Source organism: Orcinus orca, chromosome 3 (genome assembly GCF_937001465.1).
Source record: "Orcinus orca chromosome 3, mOrcOrc1.1, whole genome shotgun sequence".
Taxonomy (NCBI): Eukaryota; Metazoa; Chordata; class Mammalia; order Artiodactyla; family Delphinidae; genus Orcinus; species Orcinus orca.
The window spans coordinates 58,245,790-58,263,365 of record NC_064561.1 but is presented as its reverse complement, the minus strand read 5'-3'; the positions used below and the strand labels follow the sequence as shown (position 1 = coordinate 58,263,365).

Below are 17,576 nucleotides of genomic sequence, written 5' to 3'. Positions count from 1 at the left end.
CAGTCTATTTATTGATAACAAAGAGGTGATATTTATTGTCTTTGCTGTGTCCTGGACAGTGTCCCCAGAGATAGACATGCATTGCCTTAGTTCATCTTCACAACAACCCTGTGAGATAGAAACCTTGGATGTTCCCATTTTACACATAAGGACATCAAGGCATAGTGAGGCCAAGCAACTTACCTACTTCCCAGTGGTTGGCTGGCATTCAAATCCAGGCTGGTCTGCCTGCCTCCCTCCCTCCATAGATCTAACTAGGCTCAGTGACAGAACTAGAATTTCCCAATTGCCTAACTGCAGCTCTGAAGTGGGGAAGTCTGCCCTGGGAAACCTGAGGTCTGAGGGGAGCGGGGAGGCCCATTAGAGGGGTGATTTACCGCTCTGGGTTCTGAAATTTGGACTGCGCAACTTGACACTTCTCCCTCCTGTTCTCAGCTCTGCCATCAGGAGGAAGAGGGGGATGTGTCACCTGAGAGAGCAGAGCCGGAATCAGGAGACCCGGGTGCTAGCTGCAGGACTAGCCCTTGCTGACAGCGCGGCCACAGTCTGCTCTCTGGGCCTCGATTTCCAAACTTGGGAAATAAGAGGGTTGGTTTGGATGATCTCTAAGACCATTTCCAGCTCAGTCAACCCATGACGTGCTGCCTTCAGGCAATTTGCGTCACCACTTGGACCCTGAGTTTCCTCGTTAGTAGAATGAGGTGCTCACCCCTGCAAAGCAGCAGAGGATTACTGAGGAGGGGAATCACTCCGGTGGGATCACTCTGCTGATGGTGACTCGCAGCTCTCAGCAAAGCCGGGCACAGCAAGTTATCAGGGTGCTGTAAATAGCCAACAGTTCCCACAATGTTCTCCGACAGCAGGAAATGTGATGGCAGCGATTCCCAAAGAGTCGCTCTCTGCTCAGCTTAAAAGGGCAACCTCCTCCCAACCAGTCACTTCCTTCAGACATTTCCTCCTGGTCCCAAAGACCAAGGTGGGCGCATACCCGTCCAGGGCTGCCGAGAAGCATTTGCCCCGAGAGAAAAGGCACGGCTCAGGTCAGGAGGGGAGCCGGCTCTGGGCTGAAGCCCTCTCGGAGGGGAAGACTGAAGAAAGTGGAAGGACATGCAGGGTGTTGACAGAAGCACTAGACCGGGGCCAGGACTGCACGGTTCCAGTTTTCTGCCGCTGAAAGGCTACGTGACCCTAGGCCTGCTGCTTCCTCTCTGTGAAGTGACAGTTGTCTGTCTGGCTGAGAGGGAGGTGAGAATTTCTGAGGGTCCCTTCCACACTAGAGCATCACGACCATCCTCCTGTGCTCCCACTTTGAGACAGCAGCGGTCTGGGCTTCTGCTTTCTCTTTCCTTTTAGTTTTAATTTAGTCCCCACCACTTCTCTCCGTTGAACTCTGGCCACAGAAACAACCTCCAGTGTTGTTTAGTACAGTTTTGGAGACGGCTGGATGGGAGGGACACTTGAACATAATCTTTTAAGGATTAGGACCACAACGGTCTAAGTTGTTCTATCTTTAGCATCTTGCACACGGCATGGCACATAGGAGGCATTCAGTACGCATGAGGTGCATGAGTGGATGGATGAATGAAAGAATGAGGTGCCTTGGATTCAGAACAGTGGTTACTCCCTCCTCTGCCACAGCTCCAAGAAAAAAGTGGGGTTTGCTCTGCAGGTACCTGGGACTTAGCGCAACTGTTGTAGTAGCCTCCCAACTGGCCACCCTCCCTTCATAGTCTTTGCTTAAATTCAGAGGCTTACCTTCCCCGGCCAAGAACCTCCAAAGGCTCCCCCTGGGTTATGAGATAAAATCCTGACTTATAAGGTCCTCTAAGTGGATGCAAACTCCCATTTCTAATCTCATCTACCTCCCCTCAAAACGCTGAGGGTCTCCCTCCTACTGCTGACCTATCCCAGAATGCAACATACCTTAACTGAAAATTCAAGTTAACAAGTGAAAACTGCATGTTGAGGGATTAGTGTGGTGTCCGGTACACGGCCAGTGCTCCCTTTGAGCTATCCTTCTTCCTGCTTTCCAGGAATTCTAGAAATTCCTGGTTTTTCCACTTGTGTATTCCCCTCAGCCTCATGAGGTCTTCCCATGGCCTCAGATTCCATCACTCTTTCCTTTCCATCCCCAGCCTATTTTTCCCTCGGAGGTTTTATTTATTTTTTTTTGGCTGCGCTGTGTGGCATGAGGGGAATCTCAGTTTCCCGACCAGGGATCAAAACCCGTGCCCCCTGCATTGGGAGCACAGAGTCTTAACCATGGGAGCAGCAAAGTCCCCCCTCGGTGCATACTTTTTTGTGTGTGTGTGGGATCTTCCCGGACCGGGGCACGAACCCGTGTCTCCTGCATCGGCAGGCGGACTCTCAACCACTGCGCCACCAGGGAAGCACCCCCCCTCGGTGCATACTTTTAAGGCGCTTCCATATTTGTCTTCTGATGACTCTGTGATGCGCGGCTGATGACTTTTTGAAAACAAAGCTCAAGGAAGCGTCTTGGGAGCCACCTCCCGGCTTCTACAATGCGGCCTGGCTCAGGGCAGGTAGTGCTGGCAGCTGACTCCGAGCCAGATGGCCCCAAACTTCTACGAATCATTTCATTTACCCCACAAAGGCTGTGCCACAGGTAGGACTGGGACCTGTCTTACAAACGAGGAAACTGAGGGTCACAGAGATAACGTGGTCACAGCCAGTTAGTGGCAAAGGTCTGACTCCACAGCTCTGAACCACTGTGTTAATTTATCTTCGGTAACAGTTCAATTAAGTTGGGCAAAGAGTCAAACAAGCTCGCAGCTGACCCTCATGGGGGTTTGGGCTCACAGGGTGGTAGAGGGAAGGAAGTGGGAAAGACACAAGGTAAACTGCCTGACTTTCAGACTCATTACGTCAGAGATGAAGACAGGGCTCTTCGAGACTGTTAGGTCCAACCCCTCACTGTACAAATGGAGTCACTGAGGCCCAGTGAGGGCAGGGGCTGGTCCAAGGTCACACAAGACCAGACTCGGGACCTCCCTGGCGGTCTAGTGGTTAAGACTGTGCTTCCACTGTCAGGGGACACGGGTTTGATCCCTGGTCGGGGAACTAAGATCCCGCATGCCATGCACAAAGCAGCCAAAGACATAAATAAATGAGAAAAAAAGAAAAGAAAAAAGACCAGACGCAGCACATTTCCCAATGTCCCCACGCCACTCCCTCCTCAGCAGCTACAACAAACACACGCTGAACTGCAGGAGAGGGCAGGTCAGCCGGGCCAGGGAGCAGAGCCCTCCAGCCAGTAGGCACCCACATGCCATGGTCACTGGATAACTTTAAATCCGTGGTCGCTAGATAACTTTAGATCTGAGTCCCAGAGCAGAAGCAGAGCTGGGGGAAGGGAGATGGAGAAAGTGCAGCTGACCTCCCGTTGATCACTGATCTTCACAAACTGGAAGCTTCCCACAGGCCTCCCCAGATCACGATCACATCTGGTGCCCCTGAAGAGTTCAAAAGAGGAAGTCTGGGCTCGGATGTCATGGATGAAGCGTGCACAGAGAAACATTCTGGTAGCAGAGGGAGGAGAGCGGACCCGAGACCCAGACCCGGCTGCGCCAGCCTTCCCAGGCTGACCTGAGCTCAGACCCTCATTTGGGATTCCCAGGAAGGGATGGGAAGATAGAAAGTCACTCCTGGGCAGGTTAACACCTCAGCTCTAATGGCAACAATCTGGGCTTGCAGGTTCTAGGTCAAAACCACAGATCCCTCTTGGAAATGTATTTATGTGTCTGTATGTCTCTTTTTATTTAAAGAGAGAAGAAATGGAAAGGGAATGATTTGGAGGCACATCCTAGAATGTCAATGTTAGAAAGCCAAGATCTTTTTGTTGAACTCTCTCATTTTGTAGCCAAGAACAAGGAGACTCAGGGAGGGAAAGAGACTGGTGCAAGGTCATAAGGCAAGTGTGTGGCGGATACAAATTTGAACACAGGTATTTGGACTCCTGGTTCAGTGGTCTAGCACAATAACCGGGACAGAGGTGGTGGTGAAACGGTGGGAGGATTGTCAGTTGGCCCGAAGATATTTCTTCCTCGCCCACCGCCCCCAGAACTGGCACCTGCCACCACACCCCACCATGCAAAGCACACACATCACTCGCTTCACATTCAGAGCCTCAGAATGTTTTTGGCTTCGACAAAGCCCAAACCAGGGCAGGGACTGTGACAACGGACGGAAGCTGGGAAGGCAGGAGGAGGAAGATGGGGAGAGGAGGTGGACGGGATCAATGGCTACGGTTCTTCAGCCACTCAGACGTGAGTAGGAGTGACCGTGCCGCGCCCTTACTGGCTAGTGGGAGTGGGAGCTTTTCCTAAACCCCAGTTGAAGACAAGAGCCCACCCTGGCCCCTCCCCCCACCCCTGTCCCTTCTTTAGTCTCTGAAGCTGGAGCATCAGGCTGGGTCGTGGCGGGGGGATGACCACTTCTTAGCAGAGGTGCCCGCCAACGCCGGCGGTCCTAATCCTTGCCTCCACAGAGAGCCAGCAAGGCCTTCAGGAAGTGACCGGAGGTGTCGCCCTGGCAGGGACAGAGGGAGAGCAGAGTGAGTGAAACAATCTTGATGACCTCAAGGCCCCCTCCTCCCAGCCGCTGGCAGCCTGGATGTCTCCCTAGTACGTAAATGTGACCATGTCCCTTCCGTGGCTCCCCATCAACCTCAGGAAAATGTCCAAGCTCTAGGCCTGGCTTCAAGGTCTTGTGTGGTCTGACCCTCATGAAGCTCTGTGGCTTCACCTCCCCGCTTCCTTCCGGGAGCATCTTGGTCATCTTACTACCTACATACCTACCATTGCTCCACCCAGCACGCCCTCCACACTGACCCCAAATCCTGTCTGCCATCAGATGTCCCCTCCTCTGTGAAGCGTTCCTGCCTCTATTCTTGTCTCCTCCCATGGCTGCCTTGCACCCTGCTAACCCTCCCCCCACGGCCATTAACACAAGTGTTACGGCAGTGGTCCCCAAACTTTTTGGCACCGGGGACCGGTTTCGTGGAAGACAATTTTCCCACGAACCGTGGTGGGGGGTGAGGGGAGGGGGATGGTTCAGCAGGAATGCGAGCGATGGGGAGTGACAGGTGAAGCTCCCCTTGCTCGCCCACCACTCACCTCCTGCTGTGCGGCCCGGTTCCTAAGAGCCCGCGGACCGGTACTGATCCACGGCCCAGGATTGGGGATCCCTGTGTTACGGAATTCCTTATTTGAACAAACATCATTGAGCACTTACTGGGTAACAGGCCCTTGCAAGAATTGATGTGACCCTCATTGGATTTATGTTGTATTGTCTGGCATGCGACAGGGCTATGGGGGGGAGGGAGCAGACTTTCTCCCTCTTTTTAGAGGGCTCCTGTCATTTTCATATTTTTTGTTTCTGTAATTTTTGATATATGATTAAAAGTAATATATTAGGACTTCCCTGGTGGCGCAGTGGTTAAGAATCCACCTGCCAATGCATGGGACACGAGTTCGAGCCCTGGTCCGGGAAGATCCCGCATGCCACGGAGCAACGAAGCCCGTGGCCACAACGACTGAGCCTGCACTCTAGAGCCTGCGAGCCACAACTACTGAACCCACGTGCCACAACTACTGAAGCCTGCGTGCCTGGAGCCCGTGCTCCACAAGAGAAGCCACCGCACCACAAAGAAGAGTAGCCCCCATTTGCCACAACTAGAGAAAGCCCAAGGGCAGCAACAAAGACCCAACGCGGCCAAAAGTAAGTAAATAAATAAATAAATAAAGTTATATATTAAAAAAGAGGAACTTTCCTCTTAAAAAAAAAAATCATTGTTGTAAACAATTCAAATCAAAGGATTATACAATAGGTCTCCCTCCTACCCCAACCCCTAACTTCCTAAATCAAGAGGTAGCCACTGTGGTATTTACTTGTGTGATTTTCTAGCAATGCTTTTCCATATGCATATACAAATATGTATACATGTATAATGTCCCTTTTCTGCAGAGCATTCATACTATTCTGGGCCATAAGTTTTGACTTAGAGAAGATCCCAAATCAGCACATAGAACCTCCTCATGCTTTTTCATGGCTGTACTGTACTCTGTCATATGGGTGCACTGTAATTTATTTAACCAGTTCTGTATGATGGTAAATGTCTTCAGTTATTTGATCGTGGCAGTCTCCAAAAGCAGTAGCCAAGAAAAAAATGGGGAGGGGAAGTAATAATACCCAAAGAAAAGCTCTGGAAGATATCTGACCCTCCCAAGGCACATTGGAACAGGGAACAAGAAAAGCTGAACAGGAGGTACAATCCCATTTTGAACATGTTAGCCAACCAGACAGGGGAAGCATAAGGATTTTCCAACATAAGCCATCTGAATTATGGTGAACCTGACCTGAGGGTCACATCAGTAGTTTCAGGTTTCGACAGTTTGCCAGACAGATTTAAAGACTTTCTGTTGTATTTGAGATGTTGAAATTATTCACTGCTTATAGATCAACCAGGTAAGTGCGCAAAGCAGCCCTTCTTATTGCTGGCGATTAAGTCCCTTACTTCACATTTCGATAGAAGGCAAGCGATTTGGGAATCTTGGGGCAAAGAAACCAATGTGGGGAACCAAACAGTGGTGCGAGTCTTCTTACTGGGCCAGACCCCTGCAGGGGACAACCGTCCTGACCTTTCAGATGTGCTGAAATTCGAGAGTGAGAAGCACCAAGGCATTCTTATGTGGAACTACAGAGACACCTTCTTCAATTTATCTCTGAAAGAAGTACTCCTTCTCAGGTGGGTGAGCACTTCCTGCCCAAATGCTGAGTTCAAGGGCGATGATGATGTTTCTGTGAACACCCGTCACATCCTGAATCACTTGAATAGCTTATCCAAGAACAAAGCCAAAGATTTGTTTATAGGTGATGTGATTCCCAATGCTGGACCCCGTCAGGATAAGAAACTGAAGTACTACGTCCTGGAAGTTCTTTACACTGGCGTCTACCTGCCTTATGCAGGGGGAGGGGGATTCCTCTACTCTAGCCACCTGGCTCTGAGGCTATACGATGTAACTGGCCAGGTCCTTCTCTACCCCATCGATGCTGTTTATACTGGAATGTGCCTTCAGAAACTCGGCCTCATTCCAGAGAAACACAAAGGCTTCAGGACATTTGATATAGAAGAGTAAAACAGGAATAACATTCGTTCCTATGTAGGTTTGATGTTGGTACATAGTAGAAAACCTCAAGAGATGATTGATATTTGGTCTCGGTTGCAAAATGCTTATTTAAGTTGTTAAATTATGTACAAACTAAATTTTGCATAGAAAGATGTATCTCGAATAGTTCCCATGTGATGTTCTCTCACATTAGAGGTAATTTCTATGTAAAACCATCAAAATTGCCTTTATGGGTAGTATCCATATGAGGGTCTCTAAACCTTTCAGTGTACTACTTTCTGAAGAGGGAAAGCAGAAGACACTAATGTTTATGTAGGATATGACAGGACGAATGGTTCTGACCCTTCCTGCTGGCTAGTGGTCATTGTTTTCTAACTTGTCCCCCTTGTCATCTGAAATCATGTTTCTGGAATTTGATCGTGTTATCTTTGTTTTATTTTTGTTTTGCTCTCATATGATGATAACCCTATTTCCAATTATAATGAGTGAACTATCTGCGATTTAGGTATTCATAAACCTATTGGCTACAAAGACATTGTTATGTATGACTCAGTGCTTTCTGTGGAATGGAATAACGTTTTCATGAAATTTGGATGAATTTTTAAAAACTGTCTAGAAAAATTTGACTTCTTTCAAAATTTCCTGCCACTGCAACATTTCCTTGTGTTAATCTAATCAACCAGTTTTGCCAAATGGGAATCACCGTGTGACATTCATCCAGTTTATCTTGTTATGGTCTTATGGTCATAATAAGGAGGAAGCTTAACTATCTTGTATTTGGTTTGCTGGGTGGTGTTGTGATAGTTCTCTCTTCTTCAGTATTTGAAAATAATGAGTATGATTCCATAATCTTCAAACTGAAGACTGAATTGACCCTGGCAACCATATTGTGTTTCTGATTTTTCATTGTGAACCAGGAAAGCATATGTAACTTTTGAACTTTAAGTGAAAAGATTGAAGTGGCAGACCTTTTTATCAGTGGTTTGTCAGTTTAAAACTGCAGAATTCTATTCTTGCCATATGGTTACGCGTTGCTTATACAAAATTATTATCCTGAGTAGTGACTGCTTTCCTGTCTCAGTGTAGAAGTGCCTGTGTTTTTATTTATTATTCAGATCAAATACCAAAACATTTTCTTAAATATATTTTGTGTAATATTTTATTTGTATACAGTGTTGTTGATGAATTATTTAACTAGAGCATGGTATTTTAAGTAGTAAGTAGAACATATGTTAGATAAACTTAAGTGTCATTTTTGAATTAAAAAAATTTTTGGGGGGGTGGGGGATATGAACTAGAATTCTGCCAAACTGTTGCTTATATATACTGTCTTGTAACATGCTTTCTGAGATATTTTTGTGTTACAGATATGAAGATTCTTACCAGATGTGATACTGGGGACTGTAAGAAGATAGAAATAAAGTCACCATATTTTTAATTGTCATGTGAAAAAAAAAATTGAAAATAGAACTACCATATGACTCAGCAATTTCAATCCTGGGTATTTAGCCAAAGAAAACAAAAATATTAATTAGAAAAGATATATGCATTCCTATGTTCAGAGCAGCATTATTTACAATAGCTAAGATATGGAAGCAACCCAAGTGCCCATCAATTGATGAATGGATAAAGAAGATGTGGTATATACATACAATGGAATACTACTCAGCCATAAAAAAACGAAATCTTTGCCATATGTTCACTTAGAACATATGCTAAGTGAAATAAGAAAGAGAAAGAGAAGAGAAATACTGTATGGTTTCACTTATACTCGGAATCTAACAAACAAAATAAATGAACAAACATAAGAAAAAAAGAAAGAGTCATAGATACAGAGAGCAAATAGGTGGTTGCCAGAGGAGAGCTGGTAGGGGGAGGAAAGAAAAAGGTGAGGGAGATTAGAGGCACAAGCTTCCAGATGCAAAATAAGTGGGTCATGGGTACGAAATGTACAGCGTGGGGAGTATAGTCAACAACTACTATCTTTGTATGGTGACACGTTGTAACTAGACTTATCATGGTGATCATTCTGAAATGCATAGAAAAAAATCACTATGTTGTATAACAGGAACTAACCTAGTGCTGTAGGTCAATTATACTTCAAAAACAAACAAACATACAAACAAACTCATAGAAACAGAGATCAGATTTGTGTTTACCAGAGGTAGGGGGTGGGGGAGGGGCAACTGGATGAAGGCGGTCAAAAGGCACAAACTATAAGACAAATAAGTATTAGGAATGGAATGTACAACATGATAAATATAATTAACACTGCTGTATGTTACATATAAAAGTTAAGAGAGTAAATCCTAAGAGTTCTCATCACACACACACAAAAATTTACTATTTCTTTAATTTTGCATCTATACAAGATGATGGATGTTCACTAAAGTTATTGTGATAAGCACTCCATGATGTATCTAAGTCAAATCATCATGCTGTACACCTTAAACTTATATAATGCTATATGTCAATTATATCTCAATAAAACTGGAAGAAAAAAATAACGAAGATGTGCTACCAAGTTACATTTACACCAAGTCTGTATGAGACTGCCTGTGAGCTTCCTCATGGTCTTGTCAACCAAGTATAGCATCAAACTTTCAGATTTTGGTCAGTCCCCAAAATCAAAGAAATGGGCTTCATAAATGAAAAAAGTCAGATCCAAAAAATCACATATTACATGATTCCACTTACATGAGATAATCAGAAAAGGCAAATCCATAGAGACAGAAAGTCACTTGTAGGTTGCCTAGGGCTGGGGGTGGAAATAGGTAAACAGGTACAAGGGACATCAGTGGGGTGATGAAAATGTTCTAACACTGGATTGTGGTGAAGGCTGTACAACTCATTAACTTTACTAAAAATTACTGAGGCCCTTAAACAAGTAAATCTCATAAAATTTATGATACTTAAATTACACTTCAATAAAGTTGCTTTTAAAAGGCCAAAAACAAAAGGATTTTTTTTTTTTTTTTTGCGGTACGTGGGCCTCTCACTGTTGTGGCCTCTCCCATTGCGGAGCACAGGCTCCGGACGCGCAAGCTCAGCGGCCATGGCTCACGGGCCCAGCCTCTCCGCGGCATGTGGGATCTTCCCAGACCGGGGCACGAACCCATGTCCCCTGCATCGGCAGGCGGACTCTCAACCACTGCGCCGCCAGGGAAGCCCCAAGGCTCTTGTTTTATTTGGAAATCTTTATAAGCCTTTGATCCATCCATCTGAAATCTATTTTGGTATAAAGAGTGAGGCAGGTCTCCTCTCATTTAGCAACGTCTTGGCTGTTCTAAGAGGTAACATTCTGGGAATAAAAAGGACTTCTAATCTATGTTCAAGCATCTGACACTCACCGCTCCCCCACTGACCTCTCACCCCGCCCCTCACCTCAATGGCTTGGTGGAGAGACTTGTCGTATTTCTCAATGAACTCCCGCCGGATGTTGAGCAGGTCGATCTCACTCCGGGAGACCATGATCCTGGTGAGGGTCTTCTCCTCTGTGCCAGCACCCTGGTGGAGCCAGGTGACAGGGAGAAACACAGGGCAGGAGGAGAAATGGGGTTAGGTCAGGCAGGAACTCATGGGTGTCCCTCTGCCTCTCTCCCTTTTCCCTCCAAAACCAGGATGGGACATCCTGCCTCCCTCTTCCACAAACAGTCCTGACTCAAACTCCCCTGTGCCAGGACTGGCCAGACAGAGGCAAGAACAGTCTGTATGAGTTGAATAGTGTGCCCCCCAAATTCATGTCCACCTAGAACCTTACAAGGTTATCTAATATGGATATAGGGTCTTAGCACATGTAATTAGTTGAGGTTATACTGCATTTGGGTGAGCCCTAGATCCAATGACTGGTGTCCTTACAGGAAGAGGACACATGGACATACACACAGATAAAGGCAGAGACTGCAGGGACTCATGCTTAAGTCAGGAAACACCAGGATTCCAGACGCCCACCCGAAGCTAGGAGAAAGGCATGGGAGAGTTTCCCCCTCAGGGCCTCCAAAAGGAACCAGTCCTACCAACACCTTCATTTTGGACTTCTGGCCTCTAGAATCGTTAAAGAATACATTTCTGTTGTCATTGAATTTGGGACAGCAGCCCTGGGAAACTAATACAGGGCCCAAGGAGCAGACACAGGACACGGAATACATGGGCAGCCAAGGCCCACCTCTGCTCCCCAAGGAGCTCTGAACACCAGCTGAGGAATCAGAGCCGGCACATGGCGGGGGCTCAAGAGACGGCTGTCATGTTTGTGGACAGCAGGCTGACAGGGCTCTCAGGCTCACTCCCACCAGACTGCCTGCGCAGGCTCTGTCAGCAGCTGAGACTCCACTTGCTGGGCTGAGAGGGTGGCCAGAGTGGCTTGGGTTTTCAGGAAGCCAGGGCTAGTCCCAGAGCTGAGCACTTGCTTCCTTTCGTGATCGTTGGTCATAGGAGACACTGTGTCATCTGCTAGAATGTGAGCTCCAAGGGGCAGAGACTGTCCTTTTCAGCCCTGAGTCCCCAGAATAAGTTTCTCAACCTTGGCGCCCGGGACCAGATCGTTCTTTGTTGCGGGGATCTGTCCTGTACGTTGTAGGATGTTTAGCAGCGTCCCTGCTCTCTCCCCACCAGATGCAAAAAGCAACACTCCCCAAGTTGTGACAACCAAAGTGAGTCTGAACATTGTCACATGTTTACCGGGGGGCAACGTAAACCCTGGTTGAGGACTACTCTCCTAGAACCAGGCACGAGGCAGATGCTGATACCTATCAAATGGGTGGAAACAAACACAATTCCTGATCCAGGGGATGGCGCACATCTGTGTTTGTGGGGGCAGAAGTGCTCGAAGGGAAACGAACAGACAAGTCTTCTTACCTTCATAGATTTGTAAAGTTTGTCGGCAAAGAAGAGAGGCTTATTCTTGACACTTTGAACTGGTAGGAAGAGGAAAGAGATGCAGGGAACTTGGTCAGAGGAGATGTGCCCAGACCATGGGCTGCTACTGCTGCTAGAGAAGTAGCATCTCCTCTATCCGCAAACTGGGCCCAGGATCGTTGCCAACGCCAGGGTCATATCCAGGGCCTGACACTTTCACTCCCTCTTCCTGACGCTGCCTCCTCTATCTCATCCCTAGACCTGGCTCTCACTGGGTTGCAACTCGCTTCCTGCTAAGGTGCTTGCAGCTAACTAAGGCTAGTAGAGGACTCAAAGGGAAGAAACCACTCGTGAACCCAAGGTACAGGGCCTCAAACTCGTAAGGGCATCAGAATCAAAGAAGAACTTGTTTAAAACTCAGGTTTTGGGCTCTACCCTAGAGACCCAGATTCAAGAAATATTTCAAGCAGAAGTTCTCAAAGTATAGCTCCTGGAAGGCATCCGCATCATCTGGGAGCTTGGTAGAAATGCACATTCTCATGCCCCATCCGAGATGTGCTGAATCTGCAACTCGGACGGTGGGTGGCCAACTCATCCCACTTTTCCTGGGACATTCCTGGTTTTAGCACAAACCCAGATGGTTAGTCACTCCATTCTGGTGCAGCCTAATGTTTGAGAACTACTGATTGAAATATGCCAAAGAATGTCTGTCAGTATAATTTAGGGCACGGTGCCAATCTCTAGGGCTGAGTGTTGCCCACTCTTGCCCCATTGGCAGCCCCCATCCCTACCCCAGATACTGCCTGCCTAACAACCTCCCACACTTTCGCAAGGCCTGGGGGTCTCTAGTCCTCAGCAGCTGCTGGATTTCAAGGCTCCAGAGCTCACGGGGGGGCGGGAGGGTGTCTCAGATAGCTTAAGGAGGAGGAATCAGACGCCAGGACCAGAAAGCCAGAATGACTCGGGATATAAAAGTATCTCTATCAGGAAGGCAGGGGGCGAGAGGCTGGAGCTGTGCATCCCAAGGGCACAGTCATGCAGGAGACAGGCCTGTACCCTCCCCTGCAGCAGGCTCGGGAACCGTGGGAAAGATCACATTACATACCCACCTTCCCAGGTCCTTATGTAGCTCCCTACCACCTCCCAGACAAACCCTAAGCTCCTTGGCCTGAAAATCAAAGCTCCTGCCTGCCTCTGCTCTCTCATTGCCTCTGTTGCCCATTCTCTGAACATTCTGTGAATTCCTTTGTGCCTCTGTCCTCCTGGTAAGGAGAAGTCTGCTGTCTGCCTTCCACTACTTTACCTCCCGAATCCACATCCCCAGTCCCATCACCTCCCCCAAGGAGCCTGCCCTGACTCGGAGCCTGGGGCTCAGTCAGTGTGGTTAAGGAGCAGACTGGGCAGGAACTTCCATCCTCTGCAACCGTCCCCAAAAACCTTCCCCAGAACCTGAAGCCCGCCACCTGCCTCAGAGGACCCCGGGGCCTGCCGTGGGATGGAATGAGGTGGAGTGGTGTGTCGATATGCACACTCGTGCACACGCGCATACACATGGTCTAGGTGGGAGGAGAGAGGACAGAGGGAGAAACACGAGGAAAAAGAGGTCTAGACGTGTCTCCATAGACCAATTACTCTGGTGATTAATCCTAGCGTGAGCTTTGGGCTCGGGCGGCCTCTGGTGTGAGTCCTGCCTCCACCAGTGACATGTAACCTTTCTGAACCTCAGTGTCCCACTTTGTAAAATAAGCAGATAAAAGCACCTCGTAAGGATTCAACCAAAGCTGTGTGCAACTGGCTTCACACAGTGCCTGGCAGGAAATAATAATAGAAGCTAACATTCATCCAGTGCATTCTATGTGCCGGGGGCAATGTTTTTAAGTGTTGTATAATTAACTCATTTAAATCTGTGTACTATGATCACATCCACTTTACAGAGGAGGAAAACTGAGGTACGGGGTTTCTGTGACTTGCCAATGGAGGTAACTGTACAGATAGTAAGTGGCACCGCTGGGACTCTACCTGGATCCACTATGCTATGCTGCCTCCTAGGTATTGTTCCCAGGTGGTAAAGACCCACTGAAAGTTAGATGATAACATCACAACAATAACACCTCTACTCCATCTGTTCTAAAACACCTTTTCCTCGAAGTTGAAGTCCCTGAAATCAAGATGCATCCTGTAATTGAAGGCAATTATGTGAAAACCTTCCACTGACACCTCCAGGTAAGATGAAAAAAAAATGTGCAACAATGTATTTTGTAGTCATAAATAAGATACTGCTAATGACTAATACTAATAAAAACAAGTTTGACTTTTGCTCATATCTACTCATCCGTTTATACACATGGAGAAATTGAGATCCAAAAGGGGAAAGACTTCTTCCAAGGCAAGAACTCAAATTACACAATAAGAGAGTAACCAAAGAGATCCAGGTGCTGGGAGGAGGGAAAGGTAAGTGTGTGTGTGTGTGTGTGTGTGTGTGTGTGTGTGTGTGTACACACCCAAGTCCTGCAGGACACTGCACCCCCTACCCAGCCTGGCCATCACCCTCCCAGCCACCTCCCCAGAGAGCACTGTTTCCTCATCCTGCCCTGCAACCCAGAACAAGTCCTTGTGTTACGCTGCCAATCACACACAGGCAGAGCCCATGAAGTGGCAGTGCTTATTTTCCAGTACTAGTAGCTTAGGAAACTATAGAGGTCACACTCATCCAGTGAATCTGGCCATGTTCCCTGTGCCCCCCAGCCCCTTCCCTTGGTCCCCACCAGTTACCAATGGCCACAAACACATCTCGGACATCCCCGGACATCCCCTTCTTGATGGTGTGCTCCACGTCATAGTTGGTCATCTTGACGAACTCCTGGAAGACTGGACCCAAGAGAAGCCCCGGAGGTGGGAGGTGAGCTTTGACTCAGAGGAAGGGGGGAAGATCACCCCTCCCCAACCCACCCAGCAGCAGCAGGTATGGCTGCAGCCCAGACCTAAATGCATTGGTCAGGACTGCTGTGGAAGGGATGTTCTGACCTCAGGGCTGCCTTGAGCTCAGAGCCAAATCTCTATCAAGTCAGACAGTGCCCCAGAGCTTTGGACAAGTTCCAGGAACCCAGGCATGGGTAGCAGAAGGAGCATGCGTCCTATTCACAGCTCTGCCACAAGCTCACCAAGTTGACCTGGGGTGAACCCCTCCCCCTTTCTGGGCCTCCCCTTCCTCCTGGATAGAGGTTTGCTTTGTTTGTCTGTTCGCTGTGCTGAGGCATGAGGGATCTCAGTTCCCTGACCAGGGATCGAACCCGTGTCCCCTGCAGTGGAAGCGTGGCGTCTTTACCACTGGACCACCAGGGAAGTTGGGATAGAGACTCATGTAAGTAATCACAATGATAACACTAAGGAAGTTACCAGGTGCTAAGTGCTTTTTGTGTATTTATTTTTTGTACCCTCACAACAGTCATGTGAGGTAGAATTAAAATCCTCAATTTATAGGTAAGGGAAGTAAGGCACAGATATTCAGTAACTTGCCCAGGGTCACACAACTGATAAGTGGGAGATCTGAATGAAGGCATTCCAGCTCCCAAGTCCGTTCTTTTAGTCACTGTGCGAAAGCACTTTTACTGGCAAGTGCCAGGCATACGCGTGTCAAAACGTCCATGTCTTAGTGGTAAGGGCACTTCATCATCACCTAGTGTCAGGGCCGCCACATACGGGTGTGCCCTGTGCACCTGGCAGCCTGGTGTGTGTACATGGTCCTTGTGTCATTATCACCCCTCACCGCCTTGCTCCTGGCAGACGTTACCAAAGAATCAAGACACAGAACCTTCGAATCCTCAACGCAGCATTCTAGGCAGCCACTACCAATCCACTGGAGTTGGCCTTGGAGGGAAAAGCCACCTGCCATCTCTTATCCCAGGCATCCCACATGCTTCCCAAAGGAGGTGAAGAGAGCTGGCCCGAGGCTGAATGATGCCGTTAGCAGCAGAGCCAGGACTAGACCTGGCTCCCGGTCCCCATTGGCCACCACACTCCCTTGCTGGGGTAAGGAGTGGGTGCGTGGGCAACTAGCTCCTATTGTCAAGACTAGGGGGTCTTCCTGCTGACTTGGGAGGGGGAGGGAGTCAGGCCTCACCTCTCCGGAGGTGCTGATAGCTACGCGTGCAGAGGATCATCATGAAACGTGTCTCCAGGGAAGATTTGTCTCCACTGGGCGTGTCTGCTATTTCCTGCAGAGCCCGGGTCCGGGAGAGAATTTGAGAGGGAAGACACGAGAAAGCCTCGTTTGTTATTCACTTTCATGTCTGCCTGGGCCGAGGGCAGTTAGAAGCTGGGCTAACTCAGCCACCCAAGGAGGCTGACGTTGGCCCCTTCCTTCTTCCTCGGACTCCACATCCCCCCTCCAGTTCCCAGAGACCCCGTGGACTCACCCAGAGGAGCTGAGCACAGAGCACTTCCACCCTGGCCTCAGGGTCACGGGACTGGGCCCAGGGGAGGGGCAAACAGGCACTGGGCATGGACACTCAGAGTTCTCCTTCCATCTTTAAACCCCGCTGAAAGCCCCTCTGGGGAAGTGTGTCTGTGCACGTGTGCAAGGAAAAATGGCCTAGCCAGTGTTTCCCCAAGTGGGGTAAACAGGCAAACATATTTTTACACATCACATATGTAGGCTTCCACAGTGATCTTCTAGACAGCTATCAGTTCTATTTACATCGATATGAAATTTCCTTTAAAATAACTCATTTTGGGTTAAAATAAAAAGAGTCCATTTAAAGAAAATTATTCACATCTGGTGGTATGTAGCACAAATCAGGCAGATGGTGGGTAGTGAAGTTTTGGGAAACACTCGCCTGGCCCATATGTCACCCACCGGGGTTCTGTGGAGGCCCTGAAGGGGAGAGAGAGAACCTGGGGGGGCACGCCCCCAAATCACTGCCTTACTCTGCCCCTCAGCTCCGCCCAGAGGCACAGCCAGACTCAGACCTTTAAAATCCACGTGAAGAACCGGGCACTCACCAAGATCTCAGCAGCCACCTGAGAGCAAGGAGGAGACAGGAGAGAGAGGGGGGGAAGGCAAGAGTCAGAGGAGGCCCGGAGAGGGGGCCCTGGGGTGCAGGTGAGGGAGCCTGGCTCCGGGTGGCAGAGGTCCCACAGTTGGGGGCAGGGAAGGGGCTGGGAGGAGGCACCTTCCCCCGACCTTTGGGCTGGAGCTCAAGATGAGGACAGGTCTGGGAATTCACGATGAAAAGTGTTTACTGGAGGGGTAAGAGGAGGGCACAGGACAGGACACTCTACCCCTCACGCCTGGCAACCTAGGGCGACTCCTCAGAGCCATGGAGAAGTTCGACGTGAGACGTGCCCTGTTTCCTACACCTTTTACCACACTCGGAGTTGAAGGGTCCTTAGGAGACCTGTCATTTACCCCCTCATGTTACAGGCAGGAGACAGGAAAGCTGAGGCCTGGAGGGGACGTGCAGCCGATCAGGTGGGAAGATGCCAGTTGTTCAAGTCATCTTACAAGGGTGAATTTTCATCATCACGTTATGCTGAACACAAAATTCTGAGGTTAGGACACTACTTTGTTAGGCA

General features: G+C 48.5%; 1 protein-coding gene, 1 long non-coding RNA gene and 1 pseudogene across 5 annotated transcripts in view; 1 reads left to right on the top strand and 2 right to left on the bottom strand.

Annotated features, from left to right (window-relative positions):
- Positions 1–4,138: 4,138 nt before the first annotated feature.
- The window catches only part of ANXA6 (annexin A6), a 52,235-nt gene continuing 38,797 nt past the window's right edge, over positions 4,139–17,576 (bottom strand). For 3 of the 4 annotated variants that reach the window (XM_004280331.3, XM_012536953.3, XM_049707805.1), the window contains exons 21-26: positions 17,004–17,021; positions 16,123–16,216; positions 14,775–14,870; positions 12,003–12,061; positions 10,533–10,655; positions 4,139–4,548 (exon numbers count right to left, since the gene is read on the bottom strand). In XM_004280331.3, coding sequence (XP_004280379.2) covers positions 4,489–4,548; positions 10,533–10,655; positions 12,003–12,061; positions 14,775–14,870; positions 16,123–16,216; positions 17,004–17,021 — 450 coding nt within the window. In that variant the 3' untranslated portion in view covers positions 4,139–4,488. The remainder of the gene's footprint in view (positions 4,549–10,532; positions 10,656–12,002; positions 12,062–14,774; positions 14,871–16,122; positions 16,217–17,003; positions 17,022–17,576) is intronic. The other variant, XM_012536954.3, reaches the window with a different exon arrangement.
- LOC105748553 (N-acetyllactosaminide beta-1,3-N-acetylglucosaminyltransferase 2-like) lies at positions 6,124–7,610 on the top strand (annotated as a pseudogene).
- Positions 12,300–14,765, bottom strand: LOC125963947 (uncharacterized). The gene is made up of 2 exons (XR_007476412.1): positions 14,032–14,765; positions 12,300–13,985 (listed from the first exon to the last, which is right to left on the bottom strand). It is a non-coding gene; the product is annotated as an uncharacterized LOC125963947 (long non-coding RNA).